The sequence below is a fragment of the Tyto alba genome, unplaced genomic scaffold (genome assembly GCF_018691265.1).
Source record: "Tyto alba isolate M040663 unplaced genomic scaffold, T.alba_DEE_v4.0 Super-Scaffold_1000006, whole genome shotgun sequence".
In the NCBI taxonomy this organism is placed as follows: Eukaryota; Metazoa; Chordata; class Aves; order Strigiformes; family Tytonidae; genus Tyto; species Tyto alba.
In genome coordinates this window covers 10,591,784-10,611,802 of record NW_024881272.1, presented here as the reverse complement: position 1 = coordinate 10,611,802, position 20,019 = coordinate 10,591,784, and the positions used below count along the sequence as shown (strand labels likewise).

The following is a 20,019-nucleotide window of genomic DNA, read 5'->3' as shown; positions in this document are numbered from 1 at the left end:
CTCATCTTATGTTAACTATTTCTGTTGAGCCATTCAGAAGAGACTTACTTGCTTGGATGAGATGGATAAACTTAATCAATAAACTGTGGGAATATGCGAATTTATAGCATAGCTACGTATATATTTTAGCTGAGTATCTGAAGGAAAAAATAAAAGACAGAGTTATGGGATGTTTGTTGTTTGCCTGTTAATACCCTCCCGTGCCCCCCTCCTCAGACAACCTTTTTGACTCTTGGCATCATACTTGACTGTAAAGCAGTGCTCTCAAAGGTGCAAAATTCCTTCAGATTTCACAATTGGCAGTTGGATGGAAGTAGGAGAGGTTCTTGGAAGCTGAGATATACTGATGAGGGGAACAAACCCGACATGGTCTGGCCTGCTGACTGCTCAGGCAGTACTGTCGTATCTTTAAAATCAACCATCACATTCGCAGCTTCTTGCATAGCTGGGAGCTGAGTTTTAGCGGATTTGTGGGAGAACCAAAGGCAATGAGGGATCACGAGGGTACAAAAGAGCATGGACAAGGAGGAGGGGCAGAGCTATTGTGGGGAAAAGGACAGAAGTACTGGAAACTCGTTCTGGAAAGCAGGCAACTTTACTGGCAAGCTATTTGTGTGAACATGTTACTGGCTGTGTGGTGTATTTACCATTCAGTAATCAGTCCAAACATTTTCTACGAAATAGACATACCTTACCACTTTTTTTTAAAGAAAACCAGTTGTCTTCTGCTACCTCAGTTTTATTTTTTGTTTTGAAATTTGGACTGATAAAGAAAAAGATTGAGAAAAACACTGCTGTAGCTCCTTTTTGTATGGCTTTTTTACAATGGACATGTAAGATGTTGCAAGTATTTTAGCTTTTGTCTAGTCATAAATGTGCTTTTCACTTGTCTGGTGGATATATATACACACACACACACACATAAGCTTTGATTTAAGTGAAATACAAAGTATCTGTTTCACTGATTGAGCATGTTTTACTTTAAAGAGCATACTTTCTCAACCTGCATTATGTGTACTGTTCATATATAAAGCACTTTGAGCAATATCTGCTCCTAGTAAGAGCTAGAAATTAGCAGTGCAAAAGTGGTAACTTCTGCTGATGCTCCTGATGCACATACTTAGAACAAAAAACGTGAGTCTAATCCATAGATTGTTTCTGGATTCCTCCTATATATCAGAGTTGGAGGGAATGTAGTGTCTTTTCTGTTAACTAGCTAAATAAAACTCATTAAAGTAGGAACTAAATTTTTCAGATTATGAAAATAGGAAAGTTAAAGCACTGATAACGCACAGAGTTAGATTATGGTCACCTGTTTTTTTTTTCCAACTCACCTGTATTAATGATGAATTAATTGAGAAGTGATTGAAATGAGAACATGTATTTGATTTTGTTTCATTCACTATGCTATGGTGATCATAGACAGAGATCCAGATTTAGTTCTCACTATTTGATGGTGCTTACATCATCTTATCAGATACACTTTATCTTTTATGCAGATGTTATGAGTAACTGTAAACTACTTGTTTTAATTATCAAAGTACATACTGTGAGCAGTGATTAAAAATCTAGAGGTAACTCCCATTAAAGTTAAACTGAAAGTCAAGCCAAAAAAGGCACAATGGTGTAATGTTTTGAACATGACTTTAAACTTTGCGTTCTATATATAATTTTTTATTGAAAGCAAGCACATGATTTCATTACTGCTGATTATGGCTTACATTTTATTTTGAAGGGGTTAAGAAATTAATTGTGCCATAGAAGTTCTTGAACATTGGCTTCAAGAACCTATGTCCTTTTTTTTTTCTGAATAAATTATTGTAGGCTTAAATGCCATAATTGTATAACATTCTAACAGTTCACTTGTAGGTATTTATGAATATGTTCCCTTTTCTCTGCTGCAGAATTCCTTTCTGTGTTTCTTTTCATAAGGAGTAGGAGGATTTAACATTTGAGAACACAGAGATTTTAATTTCCTTTTAATGTTTGCTAAACTAATATTAATACATCAGAAAAAGTACTTTGTCTTCCTCTCTCTTGTTCCTTGAATCCTTTATGCAAATTCTGCATGTTTTTCTTAACTTTTCTTTCTCCAGCAGTCTTCTGTATTTTCACTCTGAGCCCAAAACTCAGGTGTAACTTTGAAGAGAGCCCACACCTTGATCTCTTCATCTATCAGTTACTTAGCTGGATGATGCCTAGTGAGCATGCAACTAATCCTCTTGTTCCTTTTGGATCCATTTCAAATTCAGTCCTAAGTCACACTACCTCACTGTTTGACCCCTCAATTTTATCTGTGCTTTGAATCTCTCTCATTTGTCTCTGCAATAAATACTTCCCCTCTCTCCTTCTGTTCTTCCATCTTTTCCCTTTCAGGATGCATTTCTTCTGCTGAAGAAGAATGCTTCTGGCTTTTTAGCTAAGAGACTTTGGAAACTGCCTGTAGGATCATCATGGAGTCAGTGATATGTATGTCATTAATTTCCCCTGTGGTGCTCATCCGATAGCAGGGAAGTGTTATATTTTGGAGTGTAAGAAGTGGTGGTGGTGCTGCTGCTGTATGAGTTCTCGTTAGCAGTAGAATATTGGTCAAGTATGGGAATTACTGTGCATATTATTTAACTCATAGTCTGTTCAGGTCAGTGAGTAATGATGGCAGGAATGATGTGACTTCACTTTGCCATTCCTGGCTAATGCTGTTTCTGTTGGTATTTCTGGTAAATGTCTGTGTGCAGAAACACAGCTATGATCAAGACAAATGCAAAGCAATGGCTGTACAGATCATTGGATTTGCAGATCTTGTGAAAGGCAATTATAAGATATTTTGCACAAAAAATTTTGCCTTCAAAGTAGATATTTGAGAATGATAAGTGAATAATTGAGAATGTATTTCAAGCTGTACAGGTAAAGTTAAATAAGCTGTAGCATTCCTTGTATTCTTCAGCCATTCGAGTCAGTTTGCAAGATGGGTTGTGAACTCAAAAGCGTGGCAGCAGTTTTATACAATTGAGTTATTTCCATCCTTTATCTCATTTGATATGTGTGTGCGTAATATCAAATGTATATGTAAGACAGAAGTCTTTATAAGGACAGGTTGCAGCATACACTGTGCACTGTGGAAGAGTGTAATTACTGGTCTGAGAGGGAACCTGGGCACTCCGAGAGAGCTGCAGTGTGCTCCGATCAGCCCTCGGCCAGGTGTGATGGGCAGGGCCCTGGACAGAGCAGGCTCCTGTTGTGACTTAAATACACCTGGTGAGACTCTTTACCAGTTACTTGTGGTTTCTTTTAATGCTTCTCTTGTTTTGAAAACATAACCCCAATTATAAGCTAATTATGCTTTTTGTTTGTGGGAATTTTCTTACTTGGTGGTAGCTTTGTACATTTTCATATCTTTTGCATTTTTCTTCCTGTTCCTTTTCTTTCTGATGTGTAAGAGGTTGGGGTTTCTGGGGAGCAGAGCTCAAGTCAGGTAGCTCAGCTGGAACAGAGGAGCCCTCCACACAGGGAGCCCGAGCTGTGGAGTCATGGATCATGGAGGGGGCTTGGAAGTGGAGAACATAGTGCCCGAAGCTTAGATTTGGGGATAGCAATTAGTTGAAGGAGATGGCCCAACCTAGGGTTACTGTCTTCCCAGTGTCTCCATCAGCTTATACCACTACCTTAACATCTGGTTTTCAAATTCCTGCTTGAAATGGTTTCTAATCTGTTCTCTGATCTGGGGAGAATTAGAGTGAATGACTGGTGGGGTTTGCTTTTCAGCATCAGATTGGGAGATGAAATACATTGAAATTTTCAGGTTTAGGTAGCAGTCACCGAAGATTTAATTAAGAACTGTGTACTTTAGTTATTTTGGTCAAGTACATGTATGTGGCACCTTATAATTAACAAAAGCAGTAACTTTGTCGTCTTTTAAAAATAAGTCATCAAAATATGTATTCCCATGAATAGTCTTTTATTTTTTGAAACTCACTGAAAAAATGAACTCTGAAAAATCTCTCTGAAATTCAAAATCCTTTAAAAATTCCTAAAATTTGAAGAAAAAGTAATTTCAGAAATCATCTGTGTCCTAGACAGATTAATTTGGAAGAAGAGCAATTTTTTTTTTGAGAGTGAGGGATGAATTTAATGATTAGACATGCTGTTTTTCATTTGAATAGATTTAATTCCTGCCTTAATTAGCTCTCTCAATGAGGCCTTAAAACGAGGCCTGAAAAATACCTGTAGTATAAACAAAAATATTTAAAATTACTCTTTACCTACTCCATGGGTACTAAAGAGCCTTTTCTGCACTGTGTAGATATGTACTTAGAAAAATTTAAAAGCTACTTTTATTCCTATAGTGAACTGTAATTACTTTGAAAGAGCCTATTGTAGTCTGCAGGATTAATAAGTATTTACACACATTCTTTGCTTTTAGTGATTTATTGTTGTTAAACGAAGATTAAATGTAAGCATGCAGGGCAAGAGTTGAAAGTAGGTTGAAAGGAAGGCAGAGGAGTGAGTGAGGAGAAGGTCAGCGACAGTTGGGAGCGATTTGTGCCTGCTCTCCCCGTACAAGTGAGTAGATTATGCTCTCTTCAAATAGCCAGCTAGACCAACGTTTTGCAGCAGGTTTTTGAAGCTCAGTCTGTTGGTCCCGTGCTTCAATAGAAAGTATAGATAACATTTTGCGTAGGGAATTCTGGTACATAATAATACTGCATTTTACACGTGTTGATTTTCACGCTAAGGAAAACTTGAGAGGCAGCACTGCTGTGGTTCAGCAGCTGTGCCAGGAGTTGCTGCCTGCCTCTGGAGGTGAGGCTTGACTTCTGAGCAACCTGAATGTGCCACAGTGAAACAGAGAGGAACGAGCCCCAGCTCAGGTAGCCAACATTTGTCCACATTATGTTACATGCAACATATCTGTTAAAACTGTAGTGCTAGCACTTCTTGAATGTTTTGTGTGTCTGGTTTATACATCGTGGTTGTCTATTGATATACAGAAATCCCCAATCACCACTTGTTTGTTTCTGTAAGACTTACATATTGTCAGTTTTAGTTCTTCTGAAGAGGAGTAAAAAAATTCAGGCATCCTTGCTGCCCCCAGATCTTAAGTGGAGTTCTCAAATTAGAAACCCGGAATTAATTCAGTATTTTAAACTCTGATCAGAAAGCGTTGTCCAGATGGATGGTCACTGGCTTCTGCTAGCTGTTCCTTTGAAGCAAATGGGACCAAATGCAAACTTCTGGGATTTTTGTGGAGATTCAGTTTTAGACTAGGAGATTTTCTCAGTTTGAAAATCTGGAACATGCTGCTTATATCTTCTAAACTCTGTGGGAAGGAGTTTTCAAGCTGGGCCACTTTTACACTGACTGTCGAAACATGGAGTTATCTCTCTTAAAGAAGCAAAGGGAAGACATTGAGTTGGAGGTGGTGAGATGGCATTGGAATTACCTCCTGCTGAACTGTAATAACTTGCCTGGGATATTTTTAATAGAATCAATTTAAATCTCACTTTTAAAGTGTTCTTGGGTAGTGACATTTTTATGTGTGCTTTAATTGCAATACCAGTTATTTTTCCCATGTCATCTTCAGTTTTTGGAAAGGGAGGAGGCAAATAACTGAAAGCAAGAGATCCTTACTGATGTGAGTTTTTTGGGCTAAGGAATTGTTTTCAAGAAGTTATGGAATAGTCATCTGCCTGACATAAATGCACACAGTACATTAGAAGTGACGCCTGCATAGATGGGCATCTATTAATTGTTTTTTGTGAATTATCAGCGATCTCTTTGGGTTAAGATGGTGCATAGAGACTCCAGTCTAACCATGCCAGGTGTTTTGCAGTGAAAGAAAAAGCCAGTAATGGCTGCAGAAAGCTCCAAGCCTGACAGTGGAACGCAGGAGGCAGCCAGGGTTCCACATAGTGTGTTACCAGTGCTACCGACTGAGCAGCTACTGCTGAATTACTGTGTAAGCGCCTGGCCACAGTGTGCCCGGGGATACTGCGCCCATACTGCAGGTTTCAGTGGTGGTCTGCGCTCAGAAATGAAGAGGAAAATGCAAAGACGTGGAATAGAAAATTGCATCACTGTCAGGGGAGTAATAACACGTTGTTATTAATGGAGCTCTATTGTATCAGACATAATGTACAGGCAGCATGGTAGCTATGCAGAACCTGAAAAATGAAGGACTGAGTGAAAGCATTTGAGCATTTACTGGGTTTGGAGAGCACACTACGTTGTTCTAGTCTATTGAAGACAAATGAGGAAAATACTTGCCTAAATTATTTGAGTTTAATTACCTAACTAAAAAAAAGTCTATTAATTATCATGGGTTTCCAGTGGTTATATTGGACTAAATGTATCCAGTAATGTTGTATGTACAAAGCACAGATTTTTGTTTCAGGCTAGTCACTGGATGTTCACAGGGGACTAGACCAAATTGAAATGAGTGGGAGGCTACAGTCACGGTAGTGGTATCACTTAACTAATCTTTAAGCTTTGGTCATGCACATTTTAAGCAGTGTAATTTGTGTACGGCCAATGTAACTTCTCTTGCTCCTTGATCATCTGCTACTTCTTTCCTAGGGAAAAATTTTTCTATTTTATTTTGGTGGAGATTTAAAAAAAGCCCACAACATAAAAACCAAACCCATATCGCAGGGGATAAATTAAAAAAAAAACCACCTCTGTGTTCTTAGATTGGAAGACTGAGATCTCTGGCAGTTCTCAGCTTCTCTGGGAATTAATTTTTTGGCTTGGCATGTAAGGTTGAGCCACACGTGATACATGATAGTTATAGCACTTACTCGTTGGTGCTTAGCTATTATCCTGCAGAAGATCATGTAAGAATGGGAAAAGAGCAGCAGACAATAGAATTATAGGCAGAACTACTGAATTTTCTGTTTTCAAATCTCCATGTACTCCCCATCATAACTTTGTTTTCATTCGTTTTTAATTAAATCTTTAAAAGTCACTTCTAACCCAAACCATTCTGTGATTCATTCTATGCCACACATTACCTCTCCTGGCTGAAAATGCCAAGTCTACCTAAAGCTGATTTTCTTTTGGAGATTTTGGAAAAGTGCAATATGCGTTTCTGTGAATAAACTTCAGATACAGTTGTTTGGTGTTCTAAAATGCTTCCACTGAATGCATATTGCAATTTCTATGAAGATCACTGAAGTATGGCCACATAGTACGGCTGCCCCATGCTCTCAGTGATCCTCTGAAGCTGACAATTTGCACAAGAGAGAAAGGAGCCTGGCTTGAGAGCATAAAGGAGATGAGCCGTGTCATGGCAGTGAAGATGCCATTAATTCTTAGAAAGAAACTGGGGAGAAGTTCATACAGTCCAGCAGAAAGTGGGGGGTCAGGAATGGAGGTTGGGACTGGGACCTGGAGATGAGTACAAGGAGTCAGAGGTGACACTGGAAGGGAGGTAGAAACTGAGAACAAAACAATTACCCTGTACTGCTGAGGGAATGCTGAGCAGAGCTTGGGGATAAGAGGAGTTGGAACATCAGGCAGGGAAATTTTGCGTAAACTTGCTCTGTCTCAAGTGGGCATGTTTTGCTACAGTCTTGAACATATTATTACTTATTATTTTAATTCTTGTGATGTTCATTCTTGATTATTTTCTGGCTTTTGCATTTCCAGAATCAAAGAAGTTTGCGCTGAAAATGAACTTAACAAGTTCTTTGTTGGGCAATGTGTAGTACAAAAACAGGAGGAAGATGTGAGTGGGTGTGTGAGAAGGCTATGGGTTTAACCAATGAAGCTGTTCTGAAGGCAGGAAAAAAAAAAAAAAGGCAAGCTCGTTTTCTAATGGCTGTCTTAAGCCAGGCCTGCATTATGACATATAATAAATAATTTGTGGAAATGTCAACCTTTATTTTGGTTACCATTTTCCACCATTGAGGTGTTTTCAAAGACAGCAAGCTGTGGCAGGCTTGTAGTGGCTCTGGTTTAGGCCTTGCTTAGGGAAAGACCTTATGAGATACCCTGTCTGCTCAGTCTAGGGGCCAGAGGGCGCGGAGCACATCGGCTGGAGCGTGGGGCCGGGGCGGCAGCTGGAGGCACAGCGGGAGGAAGGAGCTGTGCTCTTCTGCACAGAGGGGAAGGAGAGGGGTGCGAGAGGCAGCCTGGATGGTGGGAAGGGAGAGAAGCACAGTGAGGCTTGAGCATGAAAATGCTGGAGACCAGTGACTTAAATGCTCACGTTTTATGTGATATAGTGGTTTTATGCTCTGTATCTAATTTTTCAGGGTGGCCCAGAACCAAGTAGGACAGCATTTTACCTTCGTGCTCACCGACATTGAAAGTAAGCAAAGGTTTGGATTTTGCCGTTTGACATCAGGTGGCAAGGTCTGCCTCTGTATTCTAAGGTAGGTTGATATAAGAAAAATAGAAGAAAAAATTACATTTTGAAAATTCTCTGCTAATGTGTTTTACTTCTCTATCGGGATATCATTTCCCTACAACAGTGTTACCATTGATTTCACATGAAGAGTGGTCCCAAGCCCCATATGATGGTATTCTTGTGTGAGGCTAAATAATTCTATTTAAATAACATGAAATTTCTGCTTAGAAGCAGACAACAATACACTGCAGCTTTAGAGGCTTTGAATGTTATGTGGATATTTTTACTTTCTAACGAGATCTTTGATTCAAACAACTTAACAATAAAGCTCACTGTTCTGTATTCCTCTTATTGGAAATAAGATTTTGGGGTGTATCTTCCATATTCTTTGGCCAGACTATATCTAATACAAGAAACAGCAGAGCCAGATAGTTCTCAATAAAGAGCATGCTGCTTTGTTGCGGATGAAACACTGATGATAGAGAAACTGACCCTGGTGAAATACTTTGTTTCTCCCTCTGCTTTTTCTTTCTTCTAATTTGGTAATGAGAAAAACAATTGTTTAACTGCCCTAAAACCCTTTTAATTAAATTAATTAAAAGTCAGAGTGCTGTAATTAAAGGCAAATTCGTAAATTGAGTCTAGCAGCCTGTAATGCCCATAGAGGAGAACATCCATTTCAGCAGCACATGAGAAGAACAAGATTGAAGTGTAATTGCCTTCAAAGTATGAATCCCCACACACAAGGTGGAAGAGGAGCCATGTGCTGCCAAAGAGCCAAACCCATTGGCAGCAGAGGTGCAACATGGAGAATTTTGGAGAGAAAGGTAGGAGGTTTATGGAGAAAAGCAGATTATTGGGTATTTGGACAACATGGAAACTAGGCAGTCATGGAAAGTGTCATTAGGATAGACCACATGAGTTCAGGAGATGAAACCCATTAACTTGTAAAAGAACACGCGGAGGGGAAGAAAAGACCAGACAATATAGAAACTCATAAAATAGTGCTTACAATTATTGAGAATATCACGTCAAGACTTTTGTGAGCTTTTAAACAGATTCCAAACTAATGTTGAGAGCCAGTATGCTGAAAGTTTTTGGGCAAATAATTTAAAAATAAGTATTTTTCTTTAAATGTTGCAAAAAATAGTAATTACTACCATACAATAAAAATAGTAGAAGGAAAAGATTTTATTCTGGAAAATAATTGACTTTTTGTGATCCTGACAAGACTTTTTTAATAATACTTCAGGAAGGTTTAATTCTTAGGATTTTGGTGTGTATAATGCTTAATCTTTTTTTCTGTGGTGCGATTTGTTGATATATCTTGTTAAGGCCCAGAGTGTGGATGTATGCATATGCTTTTAGCTCTTTTCTCTGAGTTAACCTTTTTTTTCCCCTCATCAGGCTAGAAACAAGATTTTTAACTTGTATTCCTAACATTTTCTGGATGCCTTCTAATGCTATAATAACAAATGTTGAATCAGTTACACACACTTAACTCACACATTTAAATACAGTATGTAATGCTGCAAAGCAAGGATGCAAATTCTCAGCTGGTGTAAACTTGGATATTTCTTTTAGCATTTCCCCACAGACATACATCAACTAAAGATTAGTCAATGGTCTGCTATTTGGTAGAAATAACTAGGAAAATGAAAAGTGGCAAGCTATAATTTTTCACTGAACCGCAATCAAAGCATTGCTTTTATTGCTTGTATTGTGACAATTTCAGATTTACAATGCATAGCTGAATGCGTAACAGCACTAGCTTCATAGCATTGTACTTTTAGCTTGGCAGTCAGTTTCTCTCCAATTTGTGTGTTTGTCGTGTTTAGCTCAGACAGAAAGAATGCATCAGTATTTGCATCCGATATATTCTAGCATCCAGTCTGGTTTCTGCTCTGAATCCAAGATTCATTAGAAGTGACCAAGTGAAAGAAGACTCACTAGCAGATTTCTTTTGGCATTTTATCTGGCTCTCCCTTTTACATGCTTGTTGGTCTTAAATTAACCAAAATCAAAGAAATCTTAACAAATTAATGCTGTCTTTATATATAGCATGTGTATGCCTGTTCACACTTGTTGTCTTCAATATAACAAAATAACATAAATTTACATTCACTGTGGGAATATACATGTTATGAGTCTGATGTGTGAGCAATTCAAATTACTTGTCTGTCTCAGATATGTACACAATCATCATAGACTTTTATATAAACACACAAAGGCAGGCATATATAAATACCATGTCTACATACATATGTACATATATGTATTTCACCTTAAAAAGAGGGATATGTTAAGATTGCTGACTTGGGCGTTAACAAAGGCAAACAGAGGTAGTCAAATACAGAAAAATTAACTAAATGAAATGGTCACAAATAACGAAAACCTAATAATCTCCAGGAAGAAAAGCAGGAGCAAGCTGTTCAAAGTGATGAGAAGGAAAGACTATAGAAATTTGATTAGGCTGATGAGTGGGGAACAGGACACAACTTCTCTTGCAAATGTCTTTTGTGGATGGTACTAGGCCATATGTTAACCTGTGCCAGGGCTGCTAAAGAAATAGGATTTGAACTGCAAAATGGGATCCTTCACCAAAAACTGAAGACTGCTTGTCCTCAGGTTTTACACCAACAACCTAAAGCTGCGTGTAAGATTAAAGTCTTGTTGTTTATGGGACTTCTTTCCATAATTCATTCTTCATCTGAAGCACTAATTAAAGGAAATCATCTCTGAATTTGCAGCTATGTGGTCCTGACTTGAACTGGATAGTTTGAAACAGAAGATATACTTGTACATATAAAATTATTCTATAATTTTTATGGAGTTTTTTGTGTTTTATATACACATGCATATGAATTGTGTAAACAGAATTTTTCCCCAAATCAGAATGTTTTTTTCAAGTTCGCTCTATGTTTATGCAGTGAAATAAAAATCCTTCAAGGTAGCTACTGCAGGCATTTTTGTTTGAAGAACTTAATTGTGATACAGTATTATCTAAAATGATCATGCAGAGCTTGACTGCAGTTGTCAAATTTGAAATGCCAGTAAGTGCAAAAACATATCAAGATAAGAAAATAAATCTTGGATTATTCTCCAGAAGTTTTATGTGATTCCTTTGCAAGTTTTGTTTTGGTTTGTTTTTTTCTTTAAACTGCATGACTGCTTTATGAAGCTCTTAGTGTGAATCCTGCTGTGTCACCTCCTCCCTCGCCACAAACTGTTGAGCTAATGCAGCCTCATAAGAATGAGAGGTACCACAGTAGGAATGTTGTAATATGCCTTGTTCTGCTCATAAACTATACTGGATCTTTTCTTCTAGTTTTACTTTTTATATTTTAATTTAAATAATAATTTTGCTAGTTGAGATTTGAAGTGGCACAGGAGAAACTTCAGTGTTCACTTTTGAATAATAGAAGGAGATTTAATTCTTCTGGGTATTGTTTCTAAATATCACTGCTGCTTGCAGTAGAAATAATACTTTCTGGGTTTACATTAAATTGGTTTTGAATTACCTGAACAGTTTTAGTACAAAGTTCAAATAATTTGACTGAAATTTGTTTTGTTAAAAATCTTGAAACTGTTGATGGACTTGGAGATTGACCTTACATATCCAGAAGAACACAAAATGCATCATTAAAACACCCAGTCTTACATTTCATTAATTTTATGACTGTAAAATTGTCACCTATGTTTCCAAATGAAATGCTCTAATAAGGAAGACAGGTTTATGTGGTAAGCCTTTGTAGTTCTTCAGTTCAGACCACGCTTGAAGCTTTTTCGCTCTTCCTTTAGGCAAATCCCTTAGAAGCAGAATGTTTTAATTTTACACATTTTGTGTCAATTTTCCAGACAGAAAAGTAGCCCCTAGACATTAGACATTTAGCTACGGAAAGGCAGTTTCCTTAGTTTTATTTGATTACTAGAAGTTAGATTCCTGCTGATAGTTCAGGACTGTTAGTGGTTACCTGACTATTTGACAGAAAACATTTCCTCTCCTTTATTTAACCTTTGACTCATGAATGTAAAAGTTTTATCAGAGCTAGAGTAGAAGCACCAGTGAGGTGGAAGTCTACTTACGGCAACAGGGGTTATGCGTGACTTTGAATAAAAGTCTGAGCTCCTGCCTTGTGCCTCATTTGGATTAAAAGAAAATGCTAAGTACGTTTTTAATTAACCATGAAATATCTTGGGCTCTTGCTTTAGTGACAGACAATGGCTGTACTTTTAAATAAAGACCACTGTATTCTCAACCACGGAATACATATCTATTAAAATAATACTGTGTATGCTTTGTTGTTTTTATTTACTATGGGAGAAATGTTTTGTGGCAACTTTAGAGAAATTGTTGTATGTTGTTGGAGGTTGTTGTATGTCTTGTATGTTTGTCTTGTGTGTTTGTTTCTCAGTTACTGATCATAATGTGGGGAATGCAAAGGCAATGTGTACAATTAAAGAAAAATAAATAAGAAACCAATAATGGTTTCATAGTTACAGAACCTAAATTATTTTTATTTCAAGTTTAGGCTTCTAGATACATTAAAATTGAAAATTAAAGTCCTGTTTTTTCTCTGTTTTATCTACTGTGTAGGGGTTTCAATGATAACCTTTTGACGTTTTTGTAAGACAGCTAATGAATTATGAAATATACTGCTCATAAATAATTTTATGAATACAAGTATGATGGTAAGGTCTCTCTAGTAATGGACTTTAGTTTTGATTTTATCTGTTGTTAAGATGCATATTAGTGTGATAGTTTTGAGTTAGGAGTAATGTTTTACAGGTCTTCTCTGTTAAATTTGGCCGTTTCAAAACTATTTTTTGCAGGCAGTGCATTTCTGTACTGACTTGAAAAAAAATTGTTACCCAACCTAACAGATGTTGATGGGCATGTGTGTGCTGGATGACTTTTCTCTGCATAGATTAGTACTACTGTGCTAAATGAAGATTAAATAATTTTGCAAGATTTGCTAACAGGACAAGCTAAGAAGATTCCTTTACCTGTGGTAGTGCTGTTTTTTATCTGTCATCCATACAAGTGCCATAGAAGCCAATGAGGCTCAGTGTGGGGTCCTGCACTTGGGTCACAACCACCCCACGCAACGCTACAGGCTTGGGGAAGAGTGGCTGGAAAGATGCCCTGTGGAAAAGGACCTGGGGGTGTTGGTTGACAGCTGGCTGAATATGAGCCAGCGGTGAGCCCAGGTGGCCAAGGCAGCCAACAGCATCCTGGCTTGTGTCAGAAATGGTGTGTCCAGCAGGACTAGGTCAGTGCTCATCCCCCTGTACTCGGCACTGGTGAGGCAGCACCTCGAATACTGCGTTCAGTTTTGGGGCCCCTCTCTACAGCAAAGACATTGCAGTGCTGGAGTGTGTCCAGAGAAGGGCAACAAAGCTGGTGAAGGGTCTAGAACACAACTGTGATGAGGAGAGACTGAGGAAACTGCGGTTGTTTAGCCTGGAGATAAGGAAGCTCAGGGGAGACCTTATCACTCACTACAGCTACCTGAAAGGAGGTTATAGTGAGGTGGGTGTCAGTCTCCTTTCCCAAGTAACAAGCGATAGGACAAGAGGAAATAACCTCAAGTTGCACTGGGGAGGTTTAAATTGGATTTTAGGAAAAAGATGTCTTCACTGAAAAGGTTGTCAAGCATCGGAACAGGCTGCCCAGGGAAGTGGTTGAGTCACCATCCCTGGAGGTATTTAAAAGACGTGTAGATGTGGTGCTTAGGGACATGGTTTCAAGGTGGACTTGGCAATGCTAGGTTAATGGTTGGAATCGATAATCTTAAAGGTCTTTTCCAACCTAAACAATTCTGTGATTCTATATACAGTGCTTTATCCAATACGATGTACTGGATAAAGATATAAAGCCATTATGTAAAGCAAACGCACATGCACTTGCAAAATCCTGCCTGTGATATAAGAGGACAAAAATGTTGCTTCAGTCACAAAATAAAAAGAGTTTAAACTTGTTCTTTGAATTAAGAATATAAAATACCACCTGATAGCTGTCTTTGTTATGAACAAACACAACCTGTGTTTATGTTTACTTGTGAATACAGAGATGCATTGTATATGCACACACACAAATGCATTTTATATTGCTTATGAAAACAAATGTAGCAATTCTTTATTATACTGAATTAATAGCAATTAGCAAATACATAAAAGAAAAATATGAAGGTAACATTTCTACTTTCCAATAGATCTTTGTAATATTTTGTTGCAGTGAGAACACTCTAAAAATATCAACAAAAACTTTTGTAATTAAACCGTGCTTTTGAAGAGCTGAAGATTATGTGGAAAAGAAACAGAGGACAGGTTTTGGTGGCCTTTGGTTTCGTGCCATATAATGTAATGGAGTACTTGTTTTGATTTGCTTAGTTTTACAGGTTTAAGCGACATGTTGAAATTATATTAACCTCGTGTCCGTGGCTGTAAGGCTTAAAACAATTATTTTTCCAGTCTTTCAGCTCAGAAATGAAACAGGCATTTTTAAACTATGTTCAAATAGTCTGTTTTTACAATGTTTTTCTTTATGGTTTTGTTACACAAAGACATGGAAGTGTATCATCAACCTGATTTTGCTAAGGGAAGAAATTACTGTGTGAATACTCTGGTCAGCATGTCTTGCCATATGAGAGAAAAGTCTCCCTTGGCTTTCTGCTAGGTTCATTAATTTCAAATGATGAATTTGACCTCTTTATGCATAGACTTAAAAATTGCATTTAATTTTTCTTTTCACAGTAAGAGGGAAGTTGAGATCATAGACACAAGAGAAAAATATGGTTAATATTTTATTGAAGTAGGAGCATTTATTTTTATAGAATTCTGTTCATAAATGTTCATTCTGAAAAAAGAATAATCAGATAAGGTTTTAGAGTATTCTACAGCAAAATATGCTGGGGTGATGTACACTGCTAATGCAGAGGTGATAGCAAAAGACTGGAAAGCTTTTAGATAATCTAACCCATTTGTGTGTCCAATGTTATAAATGCTTTGTGATTTATACTTGCCTTGTACCTTGACTTGGATAGTGTTCCATTCCCTGCTGTAAGTCTGGGCTGGTAAAACTGTTCGATAGCTCTGACATTTGCTGGTACTCCGAATGCTGTGTTGAACAATTTTGTTTGCCTATCTACATGGCGTTTCAGCGACATGTAAAATCAGGTTTATGTGATTTCAGAAGATAATAGAACAGGAGTCCTAGGTGGAAGGAAACTCAAAGATCAGATGTTTTAGGTGCTGTTTGGATGGGTGTTTTACAAGAGCGTGCAGCATTCATGCCTGTAAGCAGTGAGGGGGCTTACACAAGTGCAGTGAAGTAAATTTTATGATTATATAAGAATATATTGAAAACTAAATGCAGCAATGTCGCACCTTAGCTACTATCAACAATACCAAGCATTAAAAATGTCTGTGAGCATTAAGAAGTTGATGTAGCTTTGATTAATAGCCAGTGCAGTGTATGGTAAAGTGAGATAAAGACATTAAAACGTTGGCTCTGAAAGAAATCATTGCCTCTGTGTCTCTTTGGCTTGACAAGAATAAATTCATGATGGTTTTCTGTGTTGCCTTTTTTTTTTTTTGCTTGTTTGTTTGTTTTGTTTTTTTTTAAGAACTAGCAGTTAATCATTTATAATTATAACAAATAAGATTTCTGGAAAATGCATAACTGTAAATATGTTCAGATTTCTGCTCTTCTCTTCCTTTACCCTAAGAATTGGGATCTGTTTCTAAAGCCCTGCCAGCTGTGTACAGAGAACAGAGGTGTCACAAAGAAAACATAACCCTTCACTGGATTCACTGCAGAAAAGTAGACTTGACTTCTCTACCAGCTAGGGTTTCCCGCAACAGGTTTCCTATCAGGGAAAACATTTAGGTTATGCATACTGGGCTTTTTCAGTTGCAGTTAGCGTATTTCCTGAAATATATAAATTTGAAATTTTAAGGTCTGTCCACAGCACACACTAAAGCTTTTAAGAAATGCATTGGAAGTATTTCTGTGGATTTACACTGCACTGAATAACAAAGGATGTAGTACTGTTACATATGGGTATGAAATGTAGTAAAAATATTTCAGGCTTTATTTCCTTCCCAGGCCTCCTTCTTATCTCAACTAATATTAACTATACTGTTACCATTTTAGTAATATTCTTTGTGATAAAATTCCAGCAGACATGAGAAGATGTGTAATTTGTAAATAAGGAGTAATTTATACTGGTGCTATTTAGTTTACCAGACTTAGTACATCTGTATCATAGGCTTAAATAGTGATTATGGAAAGTTCTGTAGCATGAGGCCACTGTTGGTGTCACTGTTAAAGGTAACTGTTCTGTAGATGTCAGCAAAAATGGAACTGATGCCACTGTACTTTTGCTCATGCTCTTTAGTTACGTCTTACTTATCTTAGATTCTGTTTAACTCAGAGCATTTAATGCATATGGACTACAGACTTGTGTTGAAAGTATATTAAGTATTCATGTACTAATGTACGTTGTGTTTACAATATTGGTGAATGCTCTCTTATTTTTAGAAGTTAATTCTATCTATAGAATGACTTCATAGGAAGACCAATATTCTTACGTATAATACATTATTATACTGTAATGTATTATAGTATAATATATACTATAATATATTATTGCATAGCAATGCACCACTTGTCAAATACAGGGTGCTTGGCCTGACCAGATGAAATTGTTTTCCATTCTCCAGGGAAGCAACAGTTCTGACAGTCCACCAGGTACAACAGGATGTAGAATTTCAAAATTGCAAATAGCGTAACTACAGAAAGCAGTAGCAAGTAAAGATAATGGGAATGTGATTTGGCAATGTTTAATATGCTTTTTTGGTGCCTTTAAAATAATAAGAAGTGAAAGTACTAAGAGCTAATATGTGCTTACTGGAACTTCCAGCAACTTTGCTACTATCTATCAGTGATGTACCACTGAATTTGTGGGGAAGTTTTATATGCATTTTATTTATATGTGGAAATATTATCAAAATGTGCAATCCAGATAAATTGTAGTTGTATTTTATAAGCACTGGAAAAAATACATGTATATGTTATTAAAATGCTTTTTCCCCTCCTGTTTTAGTTACCTACCATGGTTTGAAGTATACTACAAGCTCCTAAATACCTTGGCAGATTATTTGTCTAAAGAACAGGTAATTTTAGATATTCTAGTTCTTTGTGTATAATATTTTCCTTGAAATAATAGTCAGCATTTGAAGTGCTATAAAGTGATTCTATACTGTTTAAAAGTTTAAGATTTTAATAGAATTTAGAAGCAAGTTTTTGCATTCATCGTATTGAAATTCAAAGAATCTGAACATACAGCTGCCACTGTCACTTGAATCCCACATTAATCTTAAAAAGCTGCTGAGAGTATACCTTTATAAAGTGTCAGTCTTAGCATAAACAAGTCCTGGGTGAAGTGTGAGCAAAGTGTCACATCACTGGAGATCTGTATGACATATTGATTGTAAACTGTAGATCTCTGGAACTATCTGATTATCAGTTACAAGCACTTCTTTTTTTCAGAACTGCATAAAATATGATGTACTGTTTCACCCTTCATATTAACTAAAAACTACCTCTCGTAATTCTGTCATCTCAACTAGCAAGACAAAATTACTTGCAGCATTTGGTGAAGAATCATGATAGTTTAGTTTGCATATTCATGAGCAATTAGCCATATTCCAGGATTAGGCAGGAAAGGAAATACTGGCATCTGTCTTTACTGAGAACATTAAAGCTATACCTTTTTCCTTTAACTATATTAGTGTACTAGATTATAATGTAAAAAAAAAAAAAAAAAAGCATCACTAGTCAGCCATATGCTGTAGACTGGAAGAGCTGACATTTCAAGAACGAATGAACTATAGAATAAGCAGTTATTGTGTATTATAGTAAATGGACTATAGAGAATGATGATATTTTATGTAAAAATAAAATGCAGTAGGAAAGTTTGTTGTGTTTAAGTAAAGTGTAGAATACATTTAAGTCTTATAAATGGTATAATGAGTCTTCGATTTCACTGTTATAGTAAAAACTGTTATTAAGGTGGTATTTGATGGAAGGGGTAAGGATTGTCTTTGCCTTTGTGTCTTGATCACTGGTTCTGATGTTGCAGCTATTACTGCAACTAATTTAAGTTGCTGGGATATAAGTTTGTTGTCCTGTATGCTGAGAAAACGGTATTGATGTATCAGAAAGTTTTGGCAGTGTACGGAAGTATTGCCTGGTGCCATAGCTGTTGCTGAGGAGGCTGCTAGAGGGCATTGCTCCCTCCTGGCCCAGGCACCGTTTGTCTCACCAAGAGCTAGACCCAAAGGCTTGCTCACTAGTATGAGATCCAGTAATATCATCATTCTTGCAGGGAGAGGTGGAAGCTTCCTGCAAACTCAAACAATACATTTAAAAGCTGGCCCTGGCCTGTCACTGAAATTTTTGGTTTTCCTTTGACAACAGAAGGAGTTTAATCTTTGTGATTAAAAATCCTAAACTGAATGAAAACACTAACAAAAACTCCAGCCACATCTCTTTCCCAAGTAAATGTCACTTCAAGAGATCAAGGTTGGGGTACCTTATTAACTGTTTTATGTGCTCTGATGAATTGTTTTTAAAGTATACAGTATAGCTATGAAGCTGCATATTTAGTAAAACTTTGAGTAGACTATGGTAAGATGCACAGAACAGCTAGACATGCTAACACTATTTTCAGTTGCAAATAAGGTAATTAACTACATGTAAGAGATTGACTTAACTTACAGATACAATCATTTTCTGACATAAAAAGTTGGCCTGAATTTTATATTTGATATTTAAATAGTTCACTGTGAATTGCAATTGTCTTTTTCATTAAATATATATATATATATCTATATCTATCTTTGTCAATATATAGTTTGGTGTGTAGTAAATGGTAAGTAGTCAGTTTTTTATACAATAATTAACTACCTTTTATAAAATATTCCCCATAGGAAAATGACTCAAATGATTTGTTAAAATCATTGTATAGCCATCCTGTGCCAAAGGCGAATGCTTTAGTCAGTTTAAGTGTGGTAAGTATTCTCTGTTTAACTCCTACTCCTGTTACTGACTATAAAATAGCAGGTAAGGTTGAATCAAGCAAACAGAAAACCAAAAACCCTATGTAAACAGTAAACTTATGTTGCTTCCCATCATTAACTGGCTTGGATAACCATTTTTTTTTTTTTTTCCTCTGTGCAGAATAGAGTTTGTCTCTGTCTCATGTTCTCTTAAAGCCATAGTCATAAAGAAGCAGAAATTTGAATTTTGCTCTGTGGATGAGAAAGTAAATTGCAGTGGGATCTGGCAGTGCTAGAACTACTTTTTTGTGCTTCCAGCTGTTTCACATAGATAATTTTGGTTTCTCCTGCTGTGAATTGGGAGACATTAACTCTGTTTTATTGCCTATGTCTGAGTAGGTAGACTTGGAGGATTGGACAAAAATCTGTGTGAGCTGGCTTCTTTCCCATCTTCCTTCCCCTTCTTCCTAGTTTTGCTTGATCACGCAGAAATGCTGTAGGAAAGATGGTAGAAGTGTACTGTATTACATGAAACTTTCAGCACATCTAGGTGAAAGAACGTGTTCATGCCTACCTTGAATTTGTGCTCTCACTTTTCGTGGTGT

General features: G+C 36.9%; 1 protein-coding gene across 3 annotated transcripts in view; it reads left to right on the top strand.

The window, feature by feature from the left end:
• DENND1B (DENN domain containing 1B) overlaps positions 1 to 20,019 on the top strand; it is a 162,958-nt gene that overhangs the window by 60,045 nt on the left and 82,894 nt on the right. For all 3 annotated transcript variants that reach the window (XM_042804384.1, XM_042804379.1, XM_042804385.1), the window contains exons 5-7: positions 8,253 to 8,372; positions 17,458 to 17,527; positions 19,346 to 19,426. In XM_042804384.1, the coding sequence (XP_042660318.1) occupies positions 8,253 to 8,372; positions 17,458 to 17,527; positions 19,346 to 19,426 (271 nt within the window). The remainder of the gene's footprint in view (positions 1 to 8,252; positions 8,373 to 17,457; positions 17,528 to 19,345; positions 19,427 to 20,019) is intronic.